Below are 21,604 nucleotides of genomic sequence, written 5' to 3'. Positions count from 1 at the left end.
AACCCAAACCATGTGAAGGGACCAGACCACTGGTGACCATTACCGTATGAGTGAATTTCAGAGCACACGAGATTCCTTAATTCCAAAGTCCTCCGTCTGCTGACAGAGGCTGGTTGACCGACTGGTCCCTATCAGGTGACGGGTTCCCAAGAATTGTCAGAAAAAACTCATTCTGGTTCAAGTTAAGAGCAAGTCACAATTGTTTCAATTTGGTTAGATGGTAAGAATACCTACAGTATATCTAATATGCTTGCATTGTAAGAAACTGTATAAATTAGACCTGTATCTTGTAAAACTTTGAACATAAACCTGTATGTTACCAGCTGTTAATAAAGCTGCATTGCTGAAATTCTGCCTGGTTTGATACGTTATTATTAGGGTTGTCCCGATACCACTTTTTTAACACCAAAAAGTACCAAAACTTTTTTTCACGTTCTCGCCAATTCCGATTACCGATACTTTTTTTTTAATGTCATGTGACAGTTTGATTGATGGGCACTGATATGTGGTACTGACCAATGGGGACTGATAGGTGACACTTTTGGGCACTGATAGGTGACATTGACAGGTGGCTGGCACTGATAGGTGGCACTGATAGATGGCACCGACAAGTGGCTAGCACTGATAGATGGCACTTATGGGCACTGAGAGTTGGCTGGCACTGAAATGCAGCAATAAATGACATGAGGAAATTATTTATTTTTGAAATGCTGTGCTGTGACGCCCATCTTGGTACACCCTGCCGCAGTAAGCAGCAGTAGACATCTTGTTACACCCAGCTGGGCAGGGTGTAACAAGATGTCCGCTGCTGGCTTACTACAGCCGAGTGCAGGGTGTACCAAGATGGGCGTCGGGATGTTTAGCCGCCGACGTCTTTCTCTGATGTCTCTCTCTCTCTGATGTCTCTTTCTCTCTGCTGTCTCTTTCTCTCTGCTGTCCCTTTCTCTCTGCTGTCCCTTTCTCTCTGTTGTTCCTCTTTTTCTCTCTGGTGTCTCTCTGTCTCTCTCCCTGATGTCTTTATTTGATTTCTCAGGTACAGAGCAGCAGAAGACATGCCCCCTTCACACACGCCCCCTTGTAATGTGTCTCATTACACAGGCTGACTCCACCCGCCCTCTCTGGCCACCCGCTGACTCCACCCACCGGCTAACTCCGCCCACCCTCTCCGCCCACCAGCTGATTCTGCCCGCTCTCTCCGCCCACCAGCTGACTCTGCCCGCCCTCTCCGTCCACCAGCTGACTCTGCCCACCCTCTCCGTCCACCAGCTGACTCTGCCCACCCTCTCCTTCCACCAGCTGACTCTGCCCGCTCTCTCCGCCCACCAGCTGACTCCGCTCGCCCTCTCCATCCACCAGCTGACTCTGCCCGCCCTCTCTGTCCACCAGCTGACTCTGCCCACCCTCTCCTTCCACCAGCTGACTCTGCCCGCCCTCTTCGTCCACCAGCTGACTCCGCTCGCCCTCTCCATCCACCAGCTGACTCCGCCCGCCCTCTCCGTCCACCAGCTGACTCCGCCCACCCTCTCTGTCCACCAGCTGACTCCGCCCTCTCCGTCCACCAGCTGACTCCGCTCGCCCTCTCTGTCCACCAGCTGACTCCGCTCGCCCTCTCCATCCACCAGCTGACTCTGCCCGCCGACCACTTCATGTTGAAGTGTAGAGGAGAACCGCACATAGCTTTCTATCTAGTGCCAGCAAACAGATCCTCCCACCAACCTTGTATATATAAGAATAAAGTTCCACCGGTCACTGCACTAAAAATGTGTTGCTTTATTATATCAAATCTTTGGAAAAAGATTACAAAGCAAGTAAAGTTATTCCAGACAAAATCATTACAATCATCTGTTCAGACAAAGATTATATTTCGGGCTTATTTATTCATGCCCTTCCTTAGATCAGTCAGAACACACAACAGATGTGTTCAACATTATCAGACCTCTATAATTCTACTCATAATATTCATCCAGCCTCACCCTGTGTAGGAGGACGTCACCCCTCCCCCATCCACATTCCTCTCCGGTGTCAGAGACTTTCAGTTTAGTTTGTCTTCTGCTGTCAGCGATGGCGTCTGGTGATCTGAGAGCTGAGTTGGAATGTTCCGTCTGTCTGAACATTTATACGGATCCTGTAATGCTGAGATGTGGTCACAACTTCTGCCGGGTCTGTATTGATGGTGCGCTGGATACACAGGAGGGGTCTGGAGGATATTCCTGTCCTGAATGTAGAAAAAGTTTCAGGAGTCGTCCTGCACTGCAGAGGAACATAACACTACGTAACATAGCAGAGACTTTCCTGTCTCCTCAGCCAGATCAAGAGGAGTCCGGGGTCTTCTGTACTCACTGTGTGGACTCTCCTGTACCTGCTGTTAGATCCTGTCTGCTCTGTGAGGTTTCTCTGTGTGATAAACACCTGAGAGTCCACAAAAAGTCCCCAGAACACGTCTTATGTGACCCCACCTTGTCCATGGAGAGCAGGAAATGCTCCGTCCATAAGAAGATCCTGGAGTATTACTGCACTGAGGATGAGACCTGTATCTGTGTGTCCTGCAGTTTGGCTGGAGAACATCGGGGACACCAGGTGGAGACACTGGATGAGGCTTCTGAGAAGAAGAAGAAGACACTGAGGAATGTTCTGCAGAAACTTCTGACAAAGAGAGAGAAGACGGAGGAAAGAGTCCAGAGTCTGCAGGAACACAGGAGGAAAGTAGAAAAAGAAGCCGCTGGTGACACCGAGAGAGTCACTGCCCTGTTTAGAGATCTCAGGAGACATCTGGAAGACCTGGAGAAGAGAGCCCTGAGGGACATCTCCAGGAGGGCAGAGCGGATCTCCATCTCCATCCGGGATCTGGAAATAAAGAAGGAGGAGCTGTCCAGGAAGTTGCGTCACATTGAGGAGCTGTGTAACGTGACGGATCCACTGACTGTCTTACAGGAATCAGACACAGGTGACTTGTGTGATACTGAGGATGGAGATAATGAGGACAGAGAGAGACATGAGGAGCTCCTCCATGATGGAGGGGGTCAGGGTGTGGCGGGGGTCTTACACACATTATCTGATATAATAAGAGAGGTAAATGTATACTTCTATATACAGGGAGCTGCAGACATATTACTGGATGGAAACACAGCTCATAATATTCTACAGATATCAGATGACAGGAAAACTGTATCTGAGTCAGATAGAAACCAGAATTACCCAGAAACACCAGAGAGATTCCAGGATTTTCCTCAGGTGATGAGCAGTCGGAGTTTCTCCTCAGGGAGACATTACTGGGAAGTGGATGTCGGGGGGTCAGGTGGATGGAGAATTGGGATGTGTTACCCCAGTATAGGGAGGAGAGGGAAGGAGTCATTCATTGGAGATAATAAGAAGTCCTGGGCAATGGACAGGTATTGTAATCAGTATTATGTGGTATATGACAGAAATCATATCTTCTTCCCCACCTATCCCTCCAGTAACAGAGTCAGGATAGATCTGGATTATGAGGCCGGGCAGATCTCCTTTTATGATCTGTGTGACCCGATCCGACACCTCCACACCTTCACCACCACCTTCACTGAGCCCCTCCATGCTGTGATATGTGTAGGGGGAGGTTGTATAAAGATATGTGGGGGGGAGGCGGGAGATGTGAGAACTCCACCCACAGTCTGGTGACGTCAGACAAAGGAGGGGAATTCATTTAATATTCATCCAATAGTATATAGCAGTGGGCGGGGCTTCCTGCAAGTTTTTCTACTATAAATAAATGTGAGATTTCTTACTGATCGCTGTGATTGGGTAGAATATCTGTCCAATTATTGCAGTAACAATAACATGTTCCTATTGGTCAGAAAGGATGGGTGTGGCCTATCTATCTGTCTATCTATCCCATAACAAACTTAAATAATGCATTATAACTTGTAAGCAGAAAATATCAGTGTGCAACTTCAGTCATCTCTCCCTCTCCCCTCTCCCTCTTCTCTCCCCTCCTCGCTCCCCTCCCCCACATGTGGTCCCTCTGTGTGGGGGGGGAACCATGATCAGGCAGAAGGGGGGTGGGGTCACTGTGATGGGATAGGATGGGGTCACCTCTCCTCTCTGCCCCTCCCCCTCCTCCTCCATACAATCTATATTACAAAGAGGTGGAAATAAATGGAACAATCTGAGAGGAAATGTATGAAGACGTCATCTAGAGATTTATTACTGGAAGAAAAAATGTGATCAGAGAGCCCAGACTGTTTTTAGAGTGGGTCAGGATTAGATCCCCTGTCAGGTTTTTTCTTCTATCCGGGGCTCCATTACAGAGATTTCCCCTCACTTCCTGTCCCGGTGACAACATTTATCTAGACAGGAAATGAGGGGAACTCTCCAACAGGAACACAGACTGAAATAAGAATGATATGTTTGCATTGCAATCTGCGAAGCGATCTGGGGGTGTCATTAACTTTCCATTGACCCCCCCCCGCAGCGGTTCTCAGATGTCAGTGTGACTGTCCGGTGATTGAGGTGTGATGAGGGAACCCGCACAGGAATCGCACTGGTTCCCGCATCCCACAAGTCTCATCCCAGCCTAAGGCTCCATTCACACCTATGCAGGGGGCTTTTCAGCCTTTCTGCTTTGCTTTTTGCTATGCTTTCCGCAGGTTTTTTACCCTTTGTGTTTTTTACCCTTTGTGTTTTTTTTCCTAATTTTTTTTTAGATAGTTTGCTGTTTGGGGCAGATTTAAAAACGCACTACATGCTTTTCTGCAGCCTCTCCATTGAAGTCTATTGAACCATAAAAAGCAAAAACCTTTTTGCGTTGAAGGCTCCATTCACTTCAATGTGTTTTTTCATTTATTTTTTTTTTTTTTAACATGGATCCCTATGGAACACGTTCACATCAATGCATTTTTTCCTGATTATTATTAATACATTTACAATGAGTTTATTCTACTGATTATTTTATTGTGTGAAGAAATAGAAATGAATAATAGATCTACAAATAGAAAGAGATGAAAATTGATGGTAAAATCTCAGAGGAAATATAAGAAGAAATGATCCCGAGATTTACTAATGACAGAAATAATGGGATTTATCACTAATATAATGATATCTCTATAATAATGTATGATTACTAGAACTGGAATGTGTCCCCAATATAATGTGTCCCCATAGAATGGATCACCAATAGAACTCTATGTAATCTCTTTTATAATGGATCCTAATATAATGTATCATGTGATGGTGTATTATAATCACTAGATGTGTCCTGGTGATGGGGGAGAATTAGGAAATGAAATGTTAATGTGAAATAAAGATTCTTTATGAAATCAATACTATCATTATTATTATAGCGGTAATAAACCCACTGAATTTTTTTATTTTTTTTTTCATACCTGTAAGGGAAAAGGCATAATGAGCTAGCATGCACCGCATACTAGCTCATTATGAAATACTTACCTTAGAACGAGGCCCAGACATATCGCCTGATACACGCCGAGGTAGATGACATGTTCCCTTGTCGTGTGTTCCGGGTATCGCGGCTCTGGCGCTGTGAGTGGCCGGAGCAGTGATAGCGTCACTCCTGTGCATGCGCGCGGGAGATTTCTTTCCGGCAGGGTCCGGCGTCTGCCGGGCTTCAAGCCGAGAAACCCCTGTGCGCATGCGCCGCTGCAATCAGTGGCTCATTGCCAGGGGAATATCTCCTAAACCGTACAGATTTAGGAGATGTTTGTTTTTTTTTTTTTTACCTACAGGTAAGCCTTATTATATTACACCCGCTTTATTATTGTTATTATACAGGGTTTATATAGAGCCTACAGTTTATGCAGTGCTTTACAACATGAAGGCAGATATTCCAATTAGAGTGTAATACAGGAGGAATCAGAGAGCCCTGCTCCTTAGAGCTTACAATCTAAAAGGGAGGGTCAAGAGAGACAAAAGGTAATAACTGTGGGGGATGGGCTGATGGAGAAAATAAATGTACAGTTGTTAGGTGGGGGTAGGATAGGCTTCTCTGAAAAGTTTTCATGGATTGCATGAAAGTGGAGAGAGTAGGAGAAAATCAGACCGATGTGGGTAGCGAGTTCCATAGGATGGGAGAGGCTCTGAAGAGGTCCTGGGGGTGAGCATGGGAGAAGGTAATGAGGGAGTTAGAGAGCAGGAGGTCTTGCAAGGAACAAAGTGAACGGTTTGGTTGGTATTTTGAGACTAGCTTAGTGATGTAGCTGGGGGCCGGGTTGTGGATGGCTTTGTAAGTTAGTGTTAGTATCTTGGGGCAGGACAGGGATGAGATTTTGTCATAGAGGTGGTCAGTAGCAGAGTAGAGAAGAAAAGGGTTAATGTGGTAAAGGTTTCTACGGGTAACTGTTAGGCAGTTGGAGGGGGAGGAGACAGAAGACAGGGAGAGAGCGAGTGCATAGGTAGGAGAACACAAGGTCGGGAGTATTGCCTTCGGAGCGAGTAGAAGCCTGTATCTATTGCTTCAGGTCAAAGGAGGAGGTTAGACTGAGCAGTTTAGAAGCAGCAGTAGTATTAGAAATTAACCGGGATATTGAAGTCCCCGAGAATGATTCTGGGAATTTCAGAAGAAAGTAGGATAGCCAGGCCGAGAAGTCATCAAGGAAGGTTGATACCGGTCCAGGGGGTTGATAGATCACATCAATTCTTAGAGAAACGGGAATAAATAGACCAATACAATGTGCCTCAAATGAGGAGTGTCAGAGAGGGAGGTTGGTGAAGTATCTGATAAGTGCTGAAGGATTCCCACTCTTCCACCCACTGAGTCTGGGGGAGTGAGTCCAAATAAAGCCAATGGGAGAGGGAAGCAGGAGAAGCAGTGTCAGATTCGTGAAGCCAGGATTCTGTAATGGCGAGTAAGTTAAATTAATTTGTGATAAAGAGGTCACGAACAGAGGCGAGTTTGTTGCAGACAGAGCGGGCGTTTCAGAGGGCACAGGAGAAGGGAAGGCTGGTTTTAGGAAGAAGAGGAATGTGAATTGTGGCTGCTGCCAGAGGGTGTAGGGTGATGGGAGCATTGGGCACAGTTAAATGATGGAGGCCCGGGGTTTGGGGATATATCTCCAGAAGTTAGGAGAAGTAGTAGGATGAGGGAGTGAAAGAGTTGGTAGGAGCAGTATTAGGCAGAGGACAGGAGGGAGGGTAATATATACAGGTTGCAGAGTGGAGAAGAGGGGTGATGGAAAGAGAGGTGTTTAGTTTTCAAACATTTGCAAATACATTAGTAATCTACAGAGTTCCATCAAGGCACCCCAATATTTTCTGTAGTCATAACTCATCTAATGATGAGCCTCCACTGTGGGAGCACATGTATTATAATAAATAGGCAGAGGGCAGGTGAGCCTAGAGGGAGCCCGCCCCCTCTTTAAAGGCACAGGGGTGCATACCCCCAACATAGACAGGACCCCTCAGATATGACAACAATTTGCTCACAGATCTCAATTCTATACTTTAGAGATTGCGATGAAGTTGCCACCCTCCCAGCCTCTCAAATTTAATTGAAGGGGGTGGCCACTGCATCTTACCTAACTAACCACCTTCCTCCCGGCCACTTTTTATAAATGGCCAGATGGTTCACTCCTAGGGGCGGGAGAGCTCTTGTTGCTTGTGCACACCCTCTAAGGCAGGCAGCAGTACATGCTGTGTCCTTCAGAAACAATGAGCCTGTACCATGTGATTACTGAAACCAACATAGCTGTCTTTATCGTGAGGCAAATGGGGAGGCTGCCCCGGGCCCAGTCACTGTTTTCGGGCCCAAAACAGCTGCCCCTGGAGCCCACTCTGCCTGAATATTGGGGTCTGCCCCACACCCCGCAATGCCACTGCCTTTGAGGCAGCAGTAGTCCACAGAGAGCAGGGGAGGGGTGGGACGGGAGCACTACTGACTCTCAGACCCCACCCCGATGCAGTCTGTGTGGTCGGGAGAAGGCTGAGGCTGCAGGTGCAACTAAGAAATGGGTCGAGTTTGGAGTAGGAGCCGCAGCGCTGATATCCCCAGAGCGGGGATGGGATGTGGAGTGAGCTGGCTGGCAGGTAGGTCCTGGCTGTCTGTGGATTGTCTGATGAGGCTGCACTGATAAACTGCATTGATGGACACTGATTGGCTGCACTGATGGGCACTAATGAGGTGACACAGATGTTCACAGAAAGGTTGCACTGATGGACATTGATGAGCTGCACGGATGGACACTAATAGGCTGCAATGGTGGACACTGATGGTCAGCACTGATAGGCTGCACGGATAGAAACTGATCAGACACTTATGGGTTGCATTGATAGACATGGATGAGGTGGCACTGATGGACACTGATAGGCTGCACTGAGTGCCACTGATAGGCTGCACTGATGGGCACTGATGAGTTGGCACAGATGGACACTGATGGGCTGCACTTGTGGGCACTGATAGGCTGCACTGGTGGACAATGAGGTGGCATATGGTCACTGATGGGCTGCACTGGTGGGCACTGAGGAGGCTGCAGTTATGGACACTAATAGGCTGCACTGGTGGGCACTGATGAGGTGGCGATGATGAGCACTGATGAGGTGGCACTGATGGACACTGATGGGCTGCACTGATGGATACTGATGGGCTGCACTGGTTGACACTAGTGAGGTGGAACTGAAGGGCACTGATGGACTGCACTGGTGGGCAATGATGGGCACTGATGAGGCTTCATTGATAGGCTGCACTGGTGGGCACTTATTTACACTGATTGGTACTGATGGGCTTTACTGATGAGGCTGCACTAATGGGATTGCACTGATGGGCACTGATGACGCTGGACTAATGGGCACTGATAGGTTGCACTGATGACGCTGCACTAATAGGCACTGATGAGGCTGCACAGATAAGCACTAATGAGGCTGCACTGATGGACACTGATAAGACTTCACTGATGAAACTGAACTGATGGGCACTGATGAGGTTGCATTGATGAAATTGCACTGATGAGACGACCCAAGTAAGCTACACTGATGAGGCTGCACTGATTAGCTGACATTGATGGGCACTGATATGCTGCACTGATTTACACAGAAAAGTCACTTCTAGGCTTCCCTTTTCTCAGACAGTGGCAGCGCTGAAGAAAGGAAATGCCGATACCCGACATATGTTTACATGTGATCAGATGTGATTGGACACAGCTGATCGCATAGTAAAGAACCTTCATCATTGGCTCTTTACCGTGATCTATAATGCCCTGTCTCCAAGGGACACAGCTCACCACTGATTGCCGTGCTGCACGTCATGAATGGAAGGACGTCATATGACATCCTCCAAGAACAAGAGCTGCCCCTCCCCCCTGTCATTGTACCATAGGCTGGGTGGGAACCAATTACATGTTGCTGATGTACAATAGATATAAATGTGGGAGCATCCAAAATATTTCCCTGAGAGCCGTGTTCCTCTCTATTGTCATCTCTTAGATGTGGAGCTCCAAGTCTTATTCTATCCTAAGGATTAAAGTGGCTGTAAAGGGTGAAGATTTTTTACCTTTATGCATCCAATGTGCACAGGAGCCTCTGTTCTCCATTTGCCATTGGCTGCCACTGCTGTCAATCACAGCCAATAAGGAGGGAGCAGGGGCAGGGGCAGGACTGAGCCATTGCTCTGTTTCCTCTCACAACGATTGGCACTCGGCACTATAGGAAACCCTCGTTGTGTACAAAAAAATCATCACCAGATTACCAGTTCGGTGTCACTATGGTAACATTGTACTGCTGTGGCTAGAGATATCAGACTGGTTGCTTTGATATCATTGTATGCCGGTACAGCCAGCCAGTGTCTCTGATCACCATAACACCAGTCTCAGTGTCATCAAACCAATATAGACGTCAATAGGGATGAGCCGAACACCCCCCTATTTGGTTCGTAGCAGAACATGCGAACAGGCAAGAAATTTGTTCGAACACACAAACACCGTTAAAGTCTATGGGACACAAACATGAATAATCAAAAGTGCTAATTTTAGAGGCTTATATGCAAGTTATTGTCATAAAAAGTGTTTGAGGACCCGGGTCCTGCCCCAGGGGACATGTATCAATGAAAAAAACAGCCGTTTTTTTTCAGGAGCAGTGATTTTAATAATGCTGAAGTGAAGATTTTAATAATGCTTAAAGTGAAACAATAAAAGTGATATATTTCTTTCAATTTCGTACCTGGGGGGTGTCTACAGTATGCCTGTAAAGGGGCACATGTTTGCCGTGTTTACAACAGTCTGAGTGCAAAATGACATTTCTAAAGGAAAACAAAGTCATTTAAAAGTACTAGCGGCTATTAATGAATTGTCAGGTCTCTGCAATATACATAAAAGTCATTGGAAAAACGGGATGGGGTTCCAACATAGCCCATTACCAGGCCCTTTGAGTTGAGTTGAGTTGAAAGGAATCTTAATATACTGTGGTCTTACCCACAGTCAATACCCTGTCCATACTCTGCAATACCCTGCCAATACTCTGCAATACCCTGCCAATACTCTGCAATACATACCCTGCCAATACTCTGCAATACCCTGCCAATACTCTGCAATACATACCCTGCCAATACTCTGCAATACATACCCTTGCCAATACTCTGCAATACTTACTCTGCAATACTCTGCCATACTTACTCTGCCAATACTCTTCAATACATACCCTGCCAATACTCTGCAATACCCTGACAATACTCTGCAATACATACCCTGACAATACTCTGCAGTACTCACCCTGCCAATACTCTGCAATACATACCCTGCCAATAATCTGCAATACTTACTCTGCCAATACTCTGCAATTTTTACCCTGCCAATAATCTGCAATACTTACTCTGCCAATACTCTGCAATATTTACCCTGCCAATACTCTGCAATACTTACTCTGCAATACCCTGCCAATACTTACTCTGCCAATACTTACTCTGCAATACTTACCCTGCAAATACTCTGCAGTACTCACCCTGCCAATACTCTGCAGTACTCACCCTGCCAATACTCTGCAATACATACCCTGCCAATACTCTGCAATACTTACTCTGCCAATACTCTGCAATACTTACTCTGCTAATACTTACTCTGCCATACTTACTCTGCCATACTTACCCTGCCAATACTTACTCTGCAATACTTACCCTGACAATACTTACTCTGACAATACTCTGCAATACTTACCCTGCCAATACTCTGCAATACTTACTCTGCAATACCCTGCCAATACTTACTCTGCAATACTTACTCTGCAATACTTACCCTGCCAATACTTACTCTGCATTTATGGTATCCTTTGCCATATGTCACAAAATGGCTGACAACACATCGCAGCGCAGATGATAATAAATCTCAGAAAGTTGATAATCTTAAACAGCAAGGGCAACGTTATTCCAGTTTGTGGGATATTTTCTAATGTGCTGTGTAACAGAATTTGGAACAGGGTGTATTTGTGTTAGAAATTCCCAGCGAGGGAAAGATCATCACCCATTGTGTTGATTATTTTGTTTGACAAGTTAACTTATTTAGTTTTTTTTTAAACTGGCACTTTACAATAAATGTTGTACTGTATTTTCTGTGAAATATATATGCATATGAGCGTACTTTTTTTTTGCTGGGGGAGTGGATCTTGTGTGGGAGTTTCCACACTTTTTTCCCCAGGACTTGACCCCTGGTCTTACCCCGAAGGGTCCTGACGCGCATAGCAAAGATCCTGGAAAAAGAGGGCCCAGGGACCAGAAGCAGCACAGAGTGGCAGAAAAAAGAGACTACACAGGAAACGCCTGCGTGAAAAGCCAAATCTTCAGTAACCTGCGGAAGTCCAGAATAGCGGTGGCCTCCTGGAGCTCGACAGGGGAGGCTATTCCATAGTACGGCACCCTGGTGGGAGAAGGCCTGACCACCACACCGGGTCTGCAATACTCTGCAATACCCTGCCAATACTCTGCAATACATACCCTGCCAATACTCTGCAGTACTCATCCTGCCAATACTCTGCAATACTTACTGTGCGAATACTCTGCCATACTTACCCTGCCAATACTCTGCAATGCTTACTCTGCCAATACTCTGCAATACTTACCCTTCCAATACTCTGCAATACTTACTCTGCAATACCCTGCCAATACTTACTCTGCCAATACTTACTCTGCAATACTTACCCTGCCAATACTCTGCAGTACTCACCCTGCCAATACTCTGCAGTACTCACCCTGCCAATACTCTGCAGTACTCACCCTGCCAATACTCTGCAGTACTCACCCTGCCAATACTCTGCAATACATACCCTGCCAGTACTCTGCAATACTTACTCTGCCAATACTCTGCAATACTTACTCTGCCAATACTTACTCTGCCATACTTACTTATATTTCTTTCAATTTCGTACCTGGGGGGTGTCTATAGTATGCCTGTAAAGGGGCGCATGTTTGCCGTGTTTACAACAGTCTGAGTGCAAAATGACATTTCTAAAGGAAAACAAAGTCATTTAAAAGTACTAGCGGCTATTAATGAATTGTCAGGTCTCTGCAATATACATAAAAGTCATTGGAAAAACGAGATGGGGTTCCAACACAGTCCATTACCAGGCCCTTTGAGTTGAGTTGAGTTGAAAGGAATCTTAATATACTGTGGTTAGGGATGAGCTTCGTGTTCGAGTCGAACGCATGTTCGACTCGAACATCGGTCGTTCGTGCGTTCGCCGAATTCTGAACGTTTGGGCCGTTCGCGGCAAAATTCGTGTGGCCCACAATGCACTGCGATGGCGCAATGCATTGCTGTCTCACGATTGGCCAAGCATGCACTGTGACCCCGCATGCTTGGCCAATCGCAGCGCCAGTGGCGGGAAGAGCAATGGTTGGCCAATCATAGCTCAGACTGTGTAGTGCACGCCCCACACTATATAAAGCTGCCTTTCAGGTGGCCTCGTGTAGTGTTTGTTAGTATCTGAAGCAGTGGGTGTTCTGTGTACCTTCAACACAGTTACACACCAATCGTTTTTGGCTGATTTACTATTTTGCTCTTGTGTAGTGGTTACTGTCTGTGCCCCGACCGCAGTATACACCACTATATTCACCTCACCTATATAGCTAGTGATCTAGCTTTAATAATAGAGCTTGCAGTCAGTAGTGTTAGTGCGTGCTGTCTGCGTGCTCTGTACCCAGTACATACCACTATATACACCTACATAGCTGTTCTCTATTTGAGCCCGATTGTCATTTGCTGGAGTTATTGGAAGTTGTGTGTGCCTCCAGCACAGCACAGTATACATCTGTATATATCCCTTTAACTCTGCTGTTTTCTGGTTATTGTCTGCGTGCCCTGACCGCAGTATACACCGTGATATTCACCTCACCTATATAGCTAGTGGTCCATCTTTAACAATAGAGCTTGCAGTCAGCAGTGTCACTCAGGAGGAGATAGTGCGTGCTGTGTGCCTGCTCTGTACCCAGTACATACCGCTATTATCCACCTACATAGCTGTTCTCTATTTGGGCCCGATTGACATCTGCTGGAGTTATTGGAAGTTGTGTGTGCTTCCAGCACAGCACAGTATACATCTGTATATACCCCTTTAACTCTGCTGTTTTCTGGTTATTGTCTGCGTGCCCTGACCGCAGTATACACCGTGATATTTGCCTCACCTATATAACTAGTGGTCCATCTTTAACAATAGAGCTTGCAGTCAGCAGTGTCACTCAGGAGGAGATAGTGCGTGCTGTGTGCCTGCTCTGTACCCAGTACATACCGCTATTATCCACCTACATAGCTGTTCTCTATTTGGGCCCGATTGACATCTGCTGGAGTTATTGGAAGTTGTGTGTGCTTCCAGCACAGCACAGTATACATCTGTATATACCCCTTTAACTCTGCTGTTCTATAAAAAAGGCATCTGCAGGAGTTAGTGGGTGTTGTGTGCCTCCAGCACAATATAAACTACCCAACTACTGTTTTACCCAACTCCCTTCAGGCCATTACCATGTCTGGAAGGCCAGCAAGGAGAGGCAGACAGGCGCGAGCCGATAAAAGAGGGCAAGCAGGCTCTGTGTCTAGAGACAACAGTGCTGGTCGTGGACGCGGTGCATTGTCATCAGCACGTGGCCATGGGACATGCTTGTCCTTCTTTTCTGCAGCTGGACATGTTGAACCGCAACATGTCAACGACTTGGTAGAGTGGATGACCAAGCCCTCTTCATCCTCCTCATCCTCTCTCACCCAGTCTCAGGGTAGTAGAAAAGCAGCTGCCAACACATCGTCGTCCCTCCTCTCAATGTCATCATCAGTGACTCCTTCCCTAGACCCACCACGTCCTCCTGAGGAGTCTCCTGAACTCTTTGAGCACAGTGTTGGGTACATGCTCCAGGAGGATGCCCAGTGTTTGGTGGGCTCTGATGATGACACTCAGCTAGAGGAAGGCAGTAGCGTGAGCACAGAGAGAGGGGATGCTCAAGAAGGACAGCAATCTGGCAGTCATGTTCCACAAGCTGCAGCATACTGCCAGGTTTGCTACAGCGATGAAGAGGGAGGGGATGATGAGGGCACTGACTCCACGTGGGTGCCTGGAAGGAGGGAGGAGGAGGAGGAGGAGGAGGAGGCACATGTCCAACGAGGCAGGATGCCCTCCGGGGGCCAGCTTAGGGGCAGCACACTGACTGAATCACACCGCAGAGCTCCGCCTGCGCAGAGCGCTTCCTCTGTGCAGAGCGCTTCCTCTGCACGTTATTCTAAAAGTTCTTTGGTGTGGGCCTTTTTTGAGACGAGTGCATCAGATCGCACCGCTGCTATTTGCAACATATGTCTCAAGCGTATCTCACGTGGCCAAAACATCAGCCGCTTGGGCACCACATGCTTGACCAGACATATGTTGACCTGCCATGCAGCTCGTTGGCAAGCATACCTCAAAGACCCACACCAAAGAACAAAGCGGACCTCTCCTTGCTCCTCATCAGCTGGCATCTCCAACCCCACTAGACCTTCAGTCCTCTCTGAAACCTGCTCTGAGAGGAATGAAGGTGTAGAATTAGGTGTGTCACAGCCAAGTGCTTCCGGGAACTCTGCTAGTGGTACATCCACGTCCGATTATAGCAGACAAATGTCCCTGCCCCAGCTGCTGGACCGACGGAAGAAATTTACTCCCAGCCATCCACATGCCCAGCGGTTGAATGCTAGCTTGGCTAAATTGCTAGCACTTCAACTGCTGCCTTTTCAGTTGGTAGACTCGGCCCCCTTCCGTGAGTTTGTACAATGTGCGGTTCCTCAGTGGCAGGTCCCCAAACGCCACTTTTTCTCACGGAAGGCAATTCCGGCTCTCTACCGGCATGTGGAAGGCAATGTCCTTGCCTCGCTGGACAGGGCGGTCAGCGGTAAGGTGCATATTACCGCTGACTCATGGTCCAGCAGGCATGGACAGGGACGTTACCTGTCTTTCACGGCCCATTGGGTCACTCTTCTGGCTGCTGGGAAGGATGCAGGACAAGGTGCAGTAGTATTGGAGGTTGTTCCGCCACCACGCCTCCAAAATGCTACTATTGGTTGTGACACACCTCTCTCCTCCACCCCCTCCTCTTCTTCTTCCTCCATGGCCTCTTCCAGTGCTCTGTCCTCAGAACCAGCGGTGCTCCGTAGGCGTTGCAGGGGCTATGCAAGTACGCAGGCAAAATGATGCCATGCCGTGCTTGCGCTGGTTTGTTTGGGGGACAGGAGCCACACTGGGGCGGATGTTTTGTCAGCTCTGCAGGGGCAGGCCGAGAGGTGGTTGATGCCACGCCAGCTTAAGCCAGGAATGGTGGTTTGCGACAATGGCACCAACCTCCTCTCCGCCCTCCGACAGGGACAACTGACCCATGTGCCCTGTGTAGCTCACGTCCTTAACCTGGTGGTGCAGCGGTTCTTGGGCAGGTACCCCGGCTTACAGGATGTCCTGAAACAGGCCAGGAGAGTCTGTGTGCATTTCCGCCGATCATTTAATGCCTGTGCTCGGCTGGCTGAGCTCCAAAAGGAGTTGAACCTGCCCAAGAACCGCCTTATATGTGACATGCCCACCAGATGGAACTCAACATTGGCCATGCTGCAGCGGCTGCACACGCAGCAGAGGGCCATCAATGAGTACCTGTGTGACTACGGCACCAGGACAGGGTCAGGAGAGCTTGGTTTTTTCTCACCACGCCAGTGGGGCATGATCAGGGATGCATGCACTGTCCTGTCACCGTTTGAGGAGGCCACAAGGATGGTGAGCAGTGACAGTGCATGCATCAGTGACACTATACCTCTTGTCCACCTCTTGGAGCATACGCTGCATGGAATAATGGACAGGGCACTTGAGGCAGAACAGAGGCAGGAAGAGGAGGACTTCCTTGCCTCTCAAGGCCCCCTTTATCCAGACAGTGTTCCTGCTGTGCCACCCATCACACAGGAAGAGGGTGAGGAGGAGGAAGAGGAGGAGGAAGATGATTGTGTCAGCATGGAGGTGGAGGCTGGCACTCAGCATCAGCAGCAGCAGTCTTATAGGGATGATTTACAGTCCCAAGAAACACGTGGACTTGTACGTGGCTGGGAGGAGGTAGCTGCGGATCATGTTGTCCTTAGTGACCCAGAGGACTCCGGACCAAATGCCTCAGCTAACCTACGCTGCATGGCCTCCCTGATCCTGCAAAGCCTGCGGAAGGATCCTCGTATTCTTCGGATCAAGGAGAGGGACCATTACTGGCTGGCCACTCTCCTTGATCCACGGTACAAGGGTAAGGTTGCCGACCTTATCTTGCCATCGCAGAGGGAGCAGAGGATGAGACATCTCCGGGAGGCCTTGCAGAAAGCTCTGTGCAACGCGTTCCCAGAGACTGGGAGGTCACAAACTTCTGGTCCTGGACAACGTGTTGCTGAGGCATCAGTCAGAAGGAGCGGTGGAGAAGGTGGCCGTCTGACTGATGCTTTCAGACAATTTTTTAGTCCGCAGCCCCAAGGTATGATTGGTTCCAGCACCCATCGCCAGCGTCTAATTTACATGGTGCAGGAATACCTAGGGGCAAGGTCAGACTTGGACACCTTTCCCACTGAAAATCCTCTGGCTTACTGGGTCTTGAGGATGGATCACTGGCCAGAGCTTGCACAGTATGCAATTGAGCTACTGGCCTGTCCTGCATCCAGCGTTCTTTCGAAACGCACCTTCAGTGCTGCTGGTGGCTTCGTTACCGATCACAGGGTGCGCCTGTCCACCGAATCAGTTGATCGACTGACCTTCATCAAGATGAATCAGTCTTGGATCACCCACAGCTACCAAGCACCTGAAGCTGATGTAACCGAATAATTTTTTTTGAAATACCACATCCCTTCAAGACTGCCTATGCTGATGCTGAGTGACTGTCCTGTTATGTTGATTGTCTATCCTCTTCCTCCTCCGCTGATATGTTGGGAGAACATTTTTGGTTCTGGGTGATACCAGCAGCCCAATTTTTCTGCCCCTGTTTAACAGGGGCGTTTAAGTACAATTTTTGATGCAATGCTTTGCAGCAGGGCTAATTCCTGCAATAAAACTAGAGTTTATGGCAGAGGTTGCAGTGTGATGGCACCAGTGCCTAAGGCCCAATTTTTCTGCCCCTGTTTAACAGGGGCGTTTAAGTACAATTTTTGATGCAATGCTTTGCAGCAGGGCTAATTCCTGCAATAAAACTAGAGTTTATGGCAGAGGTTGCAGTGTGATGGCACCAGTGCCTAAGGCCCAATTTTTCTGCCCCTGTTTAACAGGGGCGTTTAAGTACAATTTTTGATGCAATGCTTTGCAGCAGGGCTAATTCCTGCAATAAAACTAGAGTATATGGCAGAGGTTGCAGTGTGATGGCACCAGTGCCTAAGGCCCAATTTTTCTGCCCCTGTTTAACAGGGGCGTTTAAGTACAATTTTTGATGCAATGCTTTGCAGCAGGGCTAATTCCTGCAATAAAACTAGAGTATATGGCAGAGGTTGCAGTGTGATGGCACCAGTGCCTAAGGCCCAATTTTTCTGCCCCTGTTTAACAGGGACATGTAATTACAATTCTTGATATAATATTTCACAGGAGGGCCCCTTCCTGTGCCCACCCAGAGTAACTGTGAGGACTTATAGTGTTGTGGCACCAGCACCACAACCACCAAAGGTCAATTTTTCTACCACTTTTCAACAATGGCATGTAATTACAATTCTTGATATAATCGTTCACAGCAGGGCGCTCCAGCACCCACCAAGAGTCACTTTGAGGGCTTACAATGTTGTTGCAAAACCAACACCTTGTTCCGCCATTTCTGCAGAGCATATAGGGCAGGTCCCTACTTTCAAACATCCAATTTACAAACATCTCCTACTTGCAAACGGAAGGAGACAACAGCAAGTGAGATGAAAAAAGATGGACGACAAAACAAATTATACAGGGGTGATAACCCTTCCCTATGTTTTCCAAAAAGCTTAAAAATATTTTTTTTGACTGGAGCTACACTTTAAAAATGTACCAGTTGAAAATGACAAACAGATTCAACTTAATACAACAAACCTACACAGTCCCAGTCTTGTTTGCACCGCCTGTATACTGCTGTTCTGAGTATATAGGGCCTGGGGGCCACACGCATTTCCTTTTTTTAATATGGGTACAGGGTTCCCCTTAATATGCGTACAAGACCCAAATAGGCTGGTAATGGGCAGGGAGGGCTACCCATGCCATTTTTCTGAATGATTTTAAACCATATTGCAGGAACCAGATATAACATTAAAACCGCAAGCAGTTTTAAATGGTGTTATTTCTGCTTAATGTCATTTTGTGCAGGGACTGTTCTAAACACGGGAAACACGTGGCACTTCACAGGCATACTACAGACACCCACCAGGCACCATATTTAACCAGTTCCTGACCGCCGGCCGTCAAATGACGGCCAGGCGGCGCAGCTATTGCGGCGGGAGGCCGTCATATGACGGCCTCCCGTTTAAACAGGGATGCGCGCGATCGTGCGCACGCATCCCTGTTTCTTCGGTGGCGGCGTGTCACGGAGACACCGCTCGCCACCGAAGGGGGTGAACAGCCATTCGTTATGGCTGTTTACCACGTGATCGGCCGTGATGAAGTCACGGCCGATCACAGATGGTCACACCCCCTACGTGCACGGCGCATGCGCGCGATCGCGAGCGCGCTGCGCGTGCACGTCGGTGGCGGCGTGTTCCCCGGGAACACTGCTCGTCACCGACACTGGTAAACAGCCATTGGCTGGCTGTTTACCCACGTGATCGGCTGTGATCCTTTCACAGCCGATCACTAAAATGTAAACAAACCGCGGTAACGGGATGTTACCGGGTTCTCCTCCTCACACACCGATCGTGTGTGAGGAGGAGATTGCGGTAACATCTCGTTACCGCATACAGTGTACACCAAACATACTGATTGCCCCCCCCCCAATAAAGAGGACCTGTCACCACCCCTCATAGTACCCGTCAATCACAGTCCATCAGAGTACCTGTCACAGTCCATCAGAGTATTTGAGTACCTGTCACAGTCCATCAGAGTATTTGAGTACCTGTCCCAGCCCATCAGAGTACCCGAGTACCTGTCCCGGCCCATCAGAGTACCCGAGTACCTGTCCCGGCCCATCAGAGTACCCGAGTACCTGTCCCGGCCCATCAGAGTACCCGAGTACCTGTCCCGGCCCATCAGAGTACCCGAGTACCTGTCCCGGCCCATCAGAGTACCCGAGTACCTGTCCCGGCCCATCAGAGTACCCGAGTACCTGTCCCGGCCCATCAGAGTACCCGAGTACCTGTCCCGGCCCATCAGAGTACCCGAGTACCTGTCCCGGCCCATCAGAGTACCCGAGTACCTGTCCCGGCCCATCAGAGTACCCGAGTACCTGTCCCGGCCCATCAGAGTACCCGAGTACCTGTCACGGCCCATCAGAGTACCCGAGTACCTGTCACGGCACATCAGAGTACCCGAGTACCTGTCACGGCACATCAGAGTACCCGAGTACTTGTCACGGCACATCAGAGTACCCGAGTACCTGTCACGGCCCATCACGGTACCCGAATACCTGTCACGGCCCATCAGGGTACCCGAGTACCTGTCACGGCCCATCAGGGTACCCGAGTACCTGTCACAGTCCATTAGAGTACCGAGTACCTGTCACAGTCCATTAGAGTACCGAGTACCTGTCACAGTCCATTAGAGTACCGAGTACCTGTCACAGTCCATTAGAGTACCGAGTACCTGTCACAGTCTATTAGAGTACCGAGTACCTGTCACAGTCCATTAGAGTACCGAGTACCTGTCACAGCCCATCTGAGTACCCGAGTACCTGTCACAGTTCATCTGAGTACCTGTCACCGCCCTTCAGAGTACCCAAATACCAGTCACCAAACCATCAGAGTACCTGTCACCAGGCCATCAGAGTACCTGAGTACTTGTCACCAGGCCATCAGAGTACCCGAGTACCTGTCACCAGGCCATCAGAGTACCCGAGTACCTGTCACCAGGCCATCAGAGTACCCGAGTACCTGTCACCAGGCCATCAGAGTACCCGAGTACCTGTCACCAGGCCATCAGAGTACCCGAGTACCTGTCACCAGGCCATCAGAGTACTCGAGTACCTGTCACCAGGCCATCAGAGTACTCGAGTACCTGTCACCAGGCCATCAGAGTACTCGAGTACCTGTCACCAGGCCATCAGAGTACCCGAGTACCTGTCACCAGGCAATCAGAGTACCCGAGTACCTGTTCCAGTCCATCTGAGTACCCGAGTACCTGTCACAGTCCACCTGAGTACCCGAGTACCTATCTCCAGCCCATCAGAGTACCCGAGTACCTATTTGCAGCCCATGTCTCATAGAATATACGTTGGGGTGTTTACTTTCCAAAATGGGGTCATTTTGTGGGTAATTTCACTGTCCTGGTGGTCCAGGACCTTCAAAAGTGTGATGGGTAGGAATGAAATGAGATGTGTCATTTATGCTCCTAGAACGCCTGAACGTACTACTTCAATGTTTGGCCCATCTATGTGGCCAGGCTGTGTAAAAGTCCTACACATGTGGTATCACCATACTCGGGAGGAGTAGCAGAATGTATTTTGGGGTGTAATTTTTGCTATATACATGCTATGTGTTAGAAATATCTTATAAATTGACAATTTTGTGTAAAAAAAAAATGCGTTTTAATTTTTTTCCACATATTCCAAAAACTTCTGGAAAAAAATGAACCGTTCAAAAGACTCATTATGCCTCACAGATTATACGTTGGGGTGTTAGCTTTCCAAAATGGGGTGATTTTATGGGAAATTCCATTGTCCTGGTACTCCAGGGCCTTCAAAAGTGTAATAGGTGGTTGAGAAATGAGATGCGTCATTTTTGCTCATAGAACGTCTGAAGGTACTACATCAATGTTAGTGCTCTGTATGTGGCCAGGCTGTGTAAAAGTCTCACACACGTGGTATCGCCGTACTCGGGAAGAGTAGCAGAATGTATTTTGGGGTGTAATTTTTGCTATATACATGCTATGTGTTAGAAATATCTTATAAATTGACAATTTTGTGTAAAAAAAAATGCGTTTTAATTTTTTTCCACATATTCCAAAAACTTCTGGAAAAAAATTAACCATTCAAAAGACTCATTATGCCTCACAGATTATACGTTGGGGTGTTAGCTTTCCAAAATGGGGTGAT

At 48.1% G+C, this 21,604-nt stretch overlaps 1 protein-coding gene across 1 annotated transcript; it reads left to right on the top strand.

Moving 5' to 3' along the window:
• The first annotated feature begins 2,029 nt into the window (after positions 1 to 2,029).
• LOC143962165 (E3 ubiquitin-protein ligase TRIM11-like) lies at positions 2,030 to 4,130 on the top strand. Its single transcript, XM_077471494.1, has one exon. The coding sequence runs from the start codon at positions 2,062 to 2,064 to the stop codon at positions 3,652 to 3,654; it is 1,593 nt and encodes a 530-aa protein (XP_077327620.1). The 5' UTR covers positions 2,030 to 2,061; the 3' UTR covers positions 3,655 to 4,130.
• The last annotated feature ends 17,474 nt before the right edge of the window (positions 4,131 to 21,604 follow it).

Source organism: Lithobates pipiens, unplaced genomic scaffold, assembly GCF_037356315.1.
Source record: "Lithobates pipiens isolate NorthernLeopardFrog02 unplaced genomic scaffold, aLitPip1_a1.2 Scaffold_8, whole genome shotgun sequence".
NCBI classification, from domain to species: domain Eukaryota; kingdom Metazoa; phylum Chordata; class Amphibia; order Anura; family Ranidae; genus Lithobates; species Lithobates pipiens.
The sequence above is the reverse complement of the archived record's forward strand: the minus strand, read 5'-3'. Positions and strand labels throughout refer to the sequence as shown.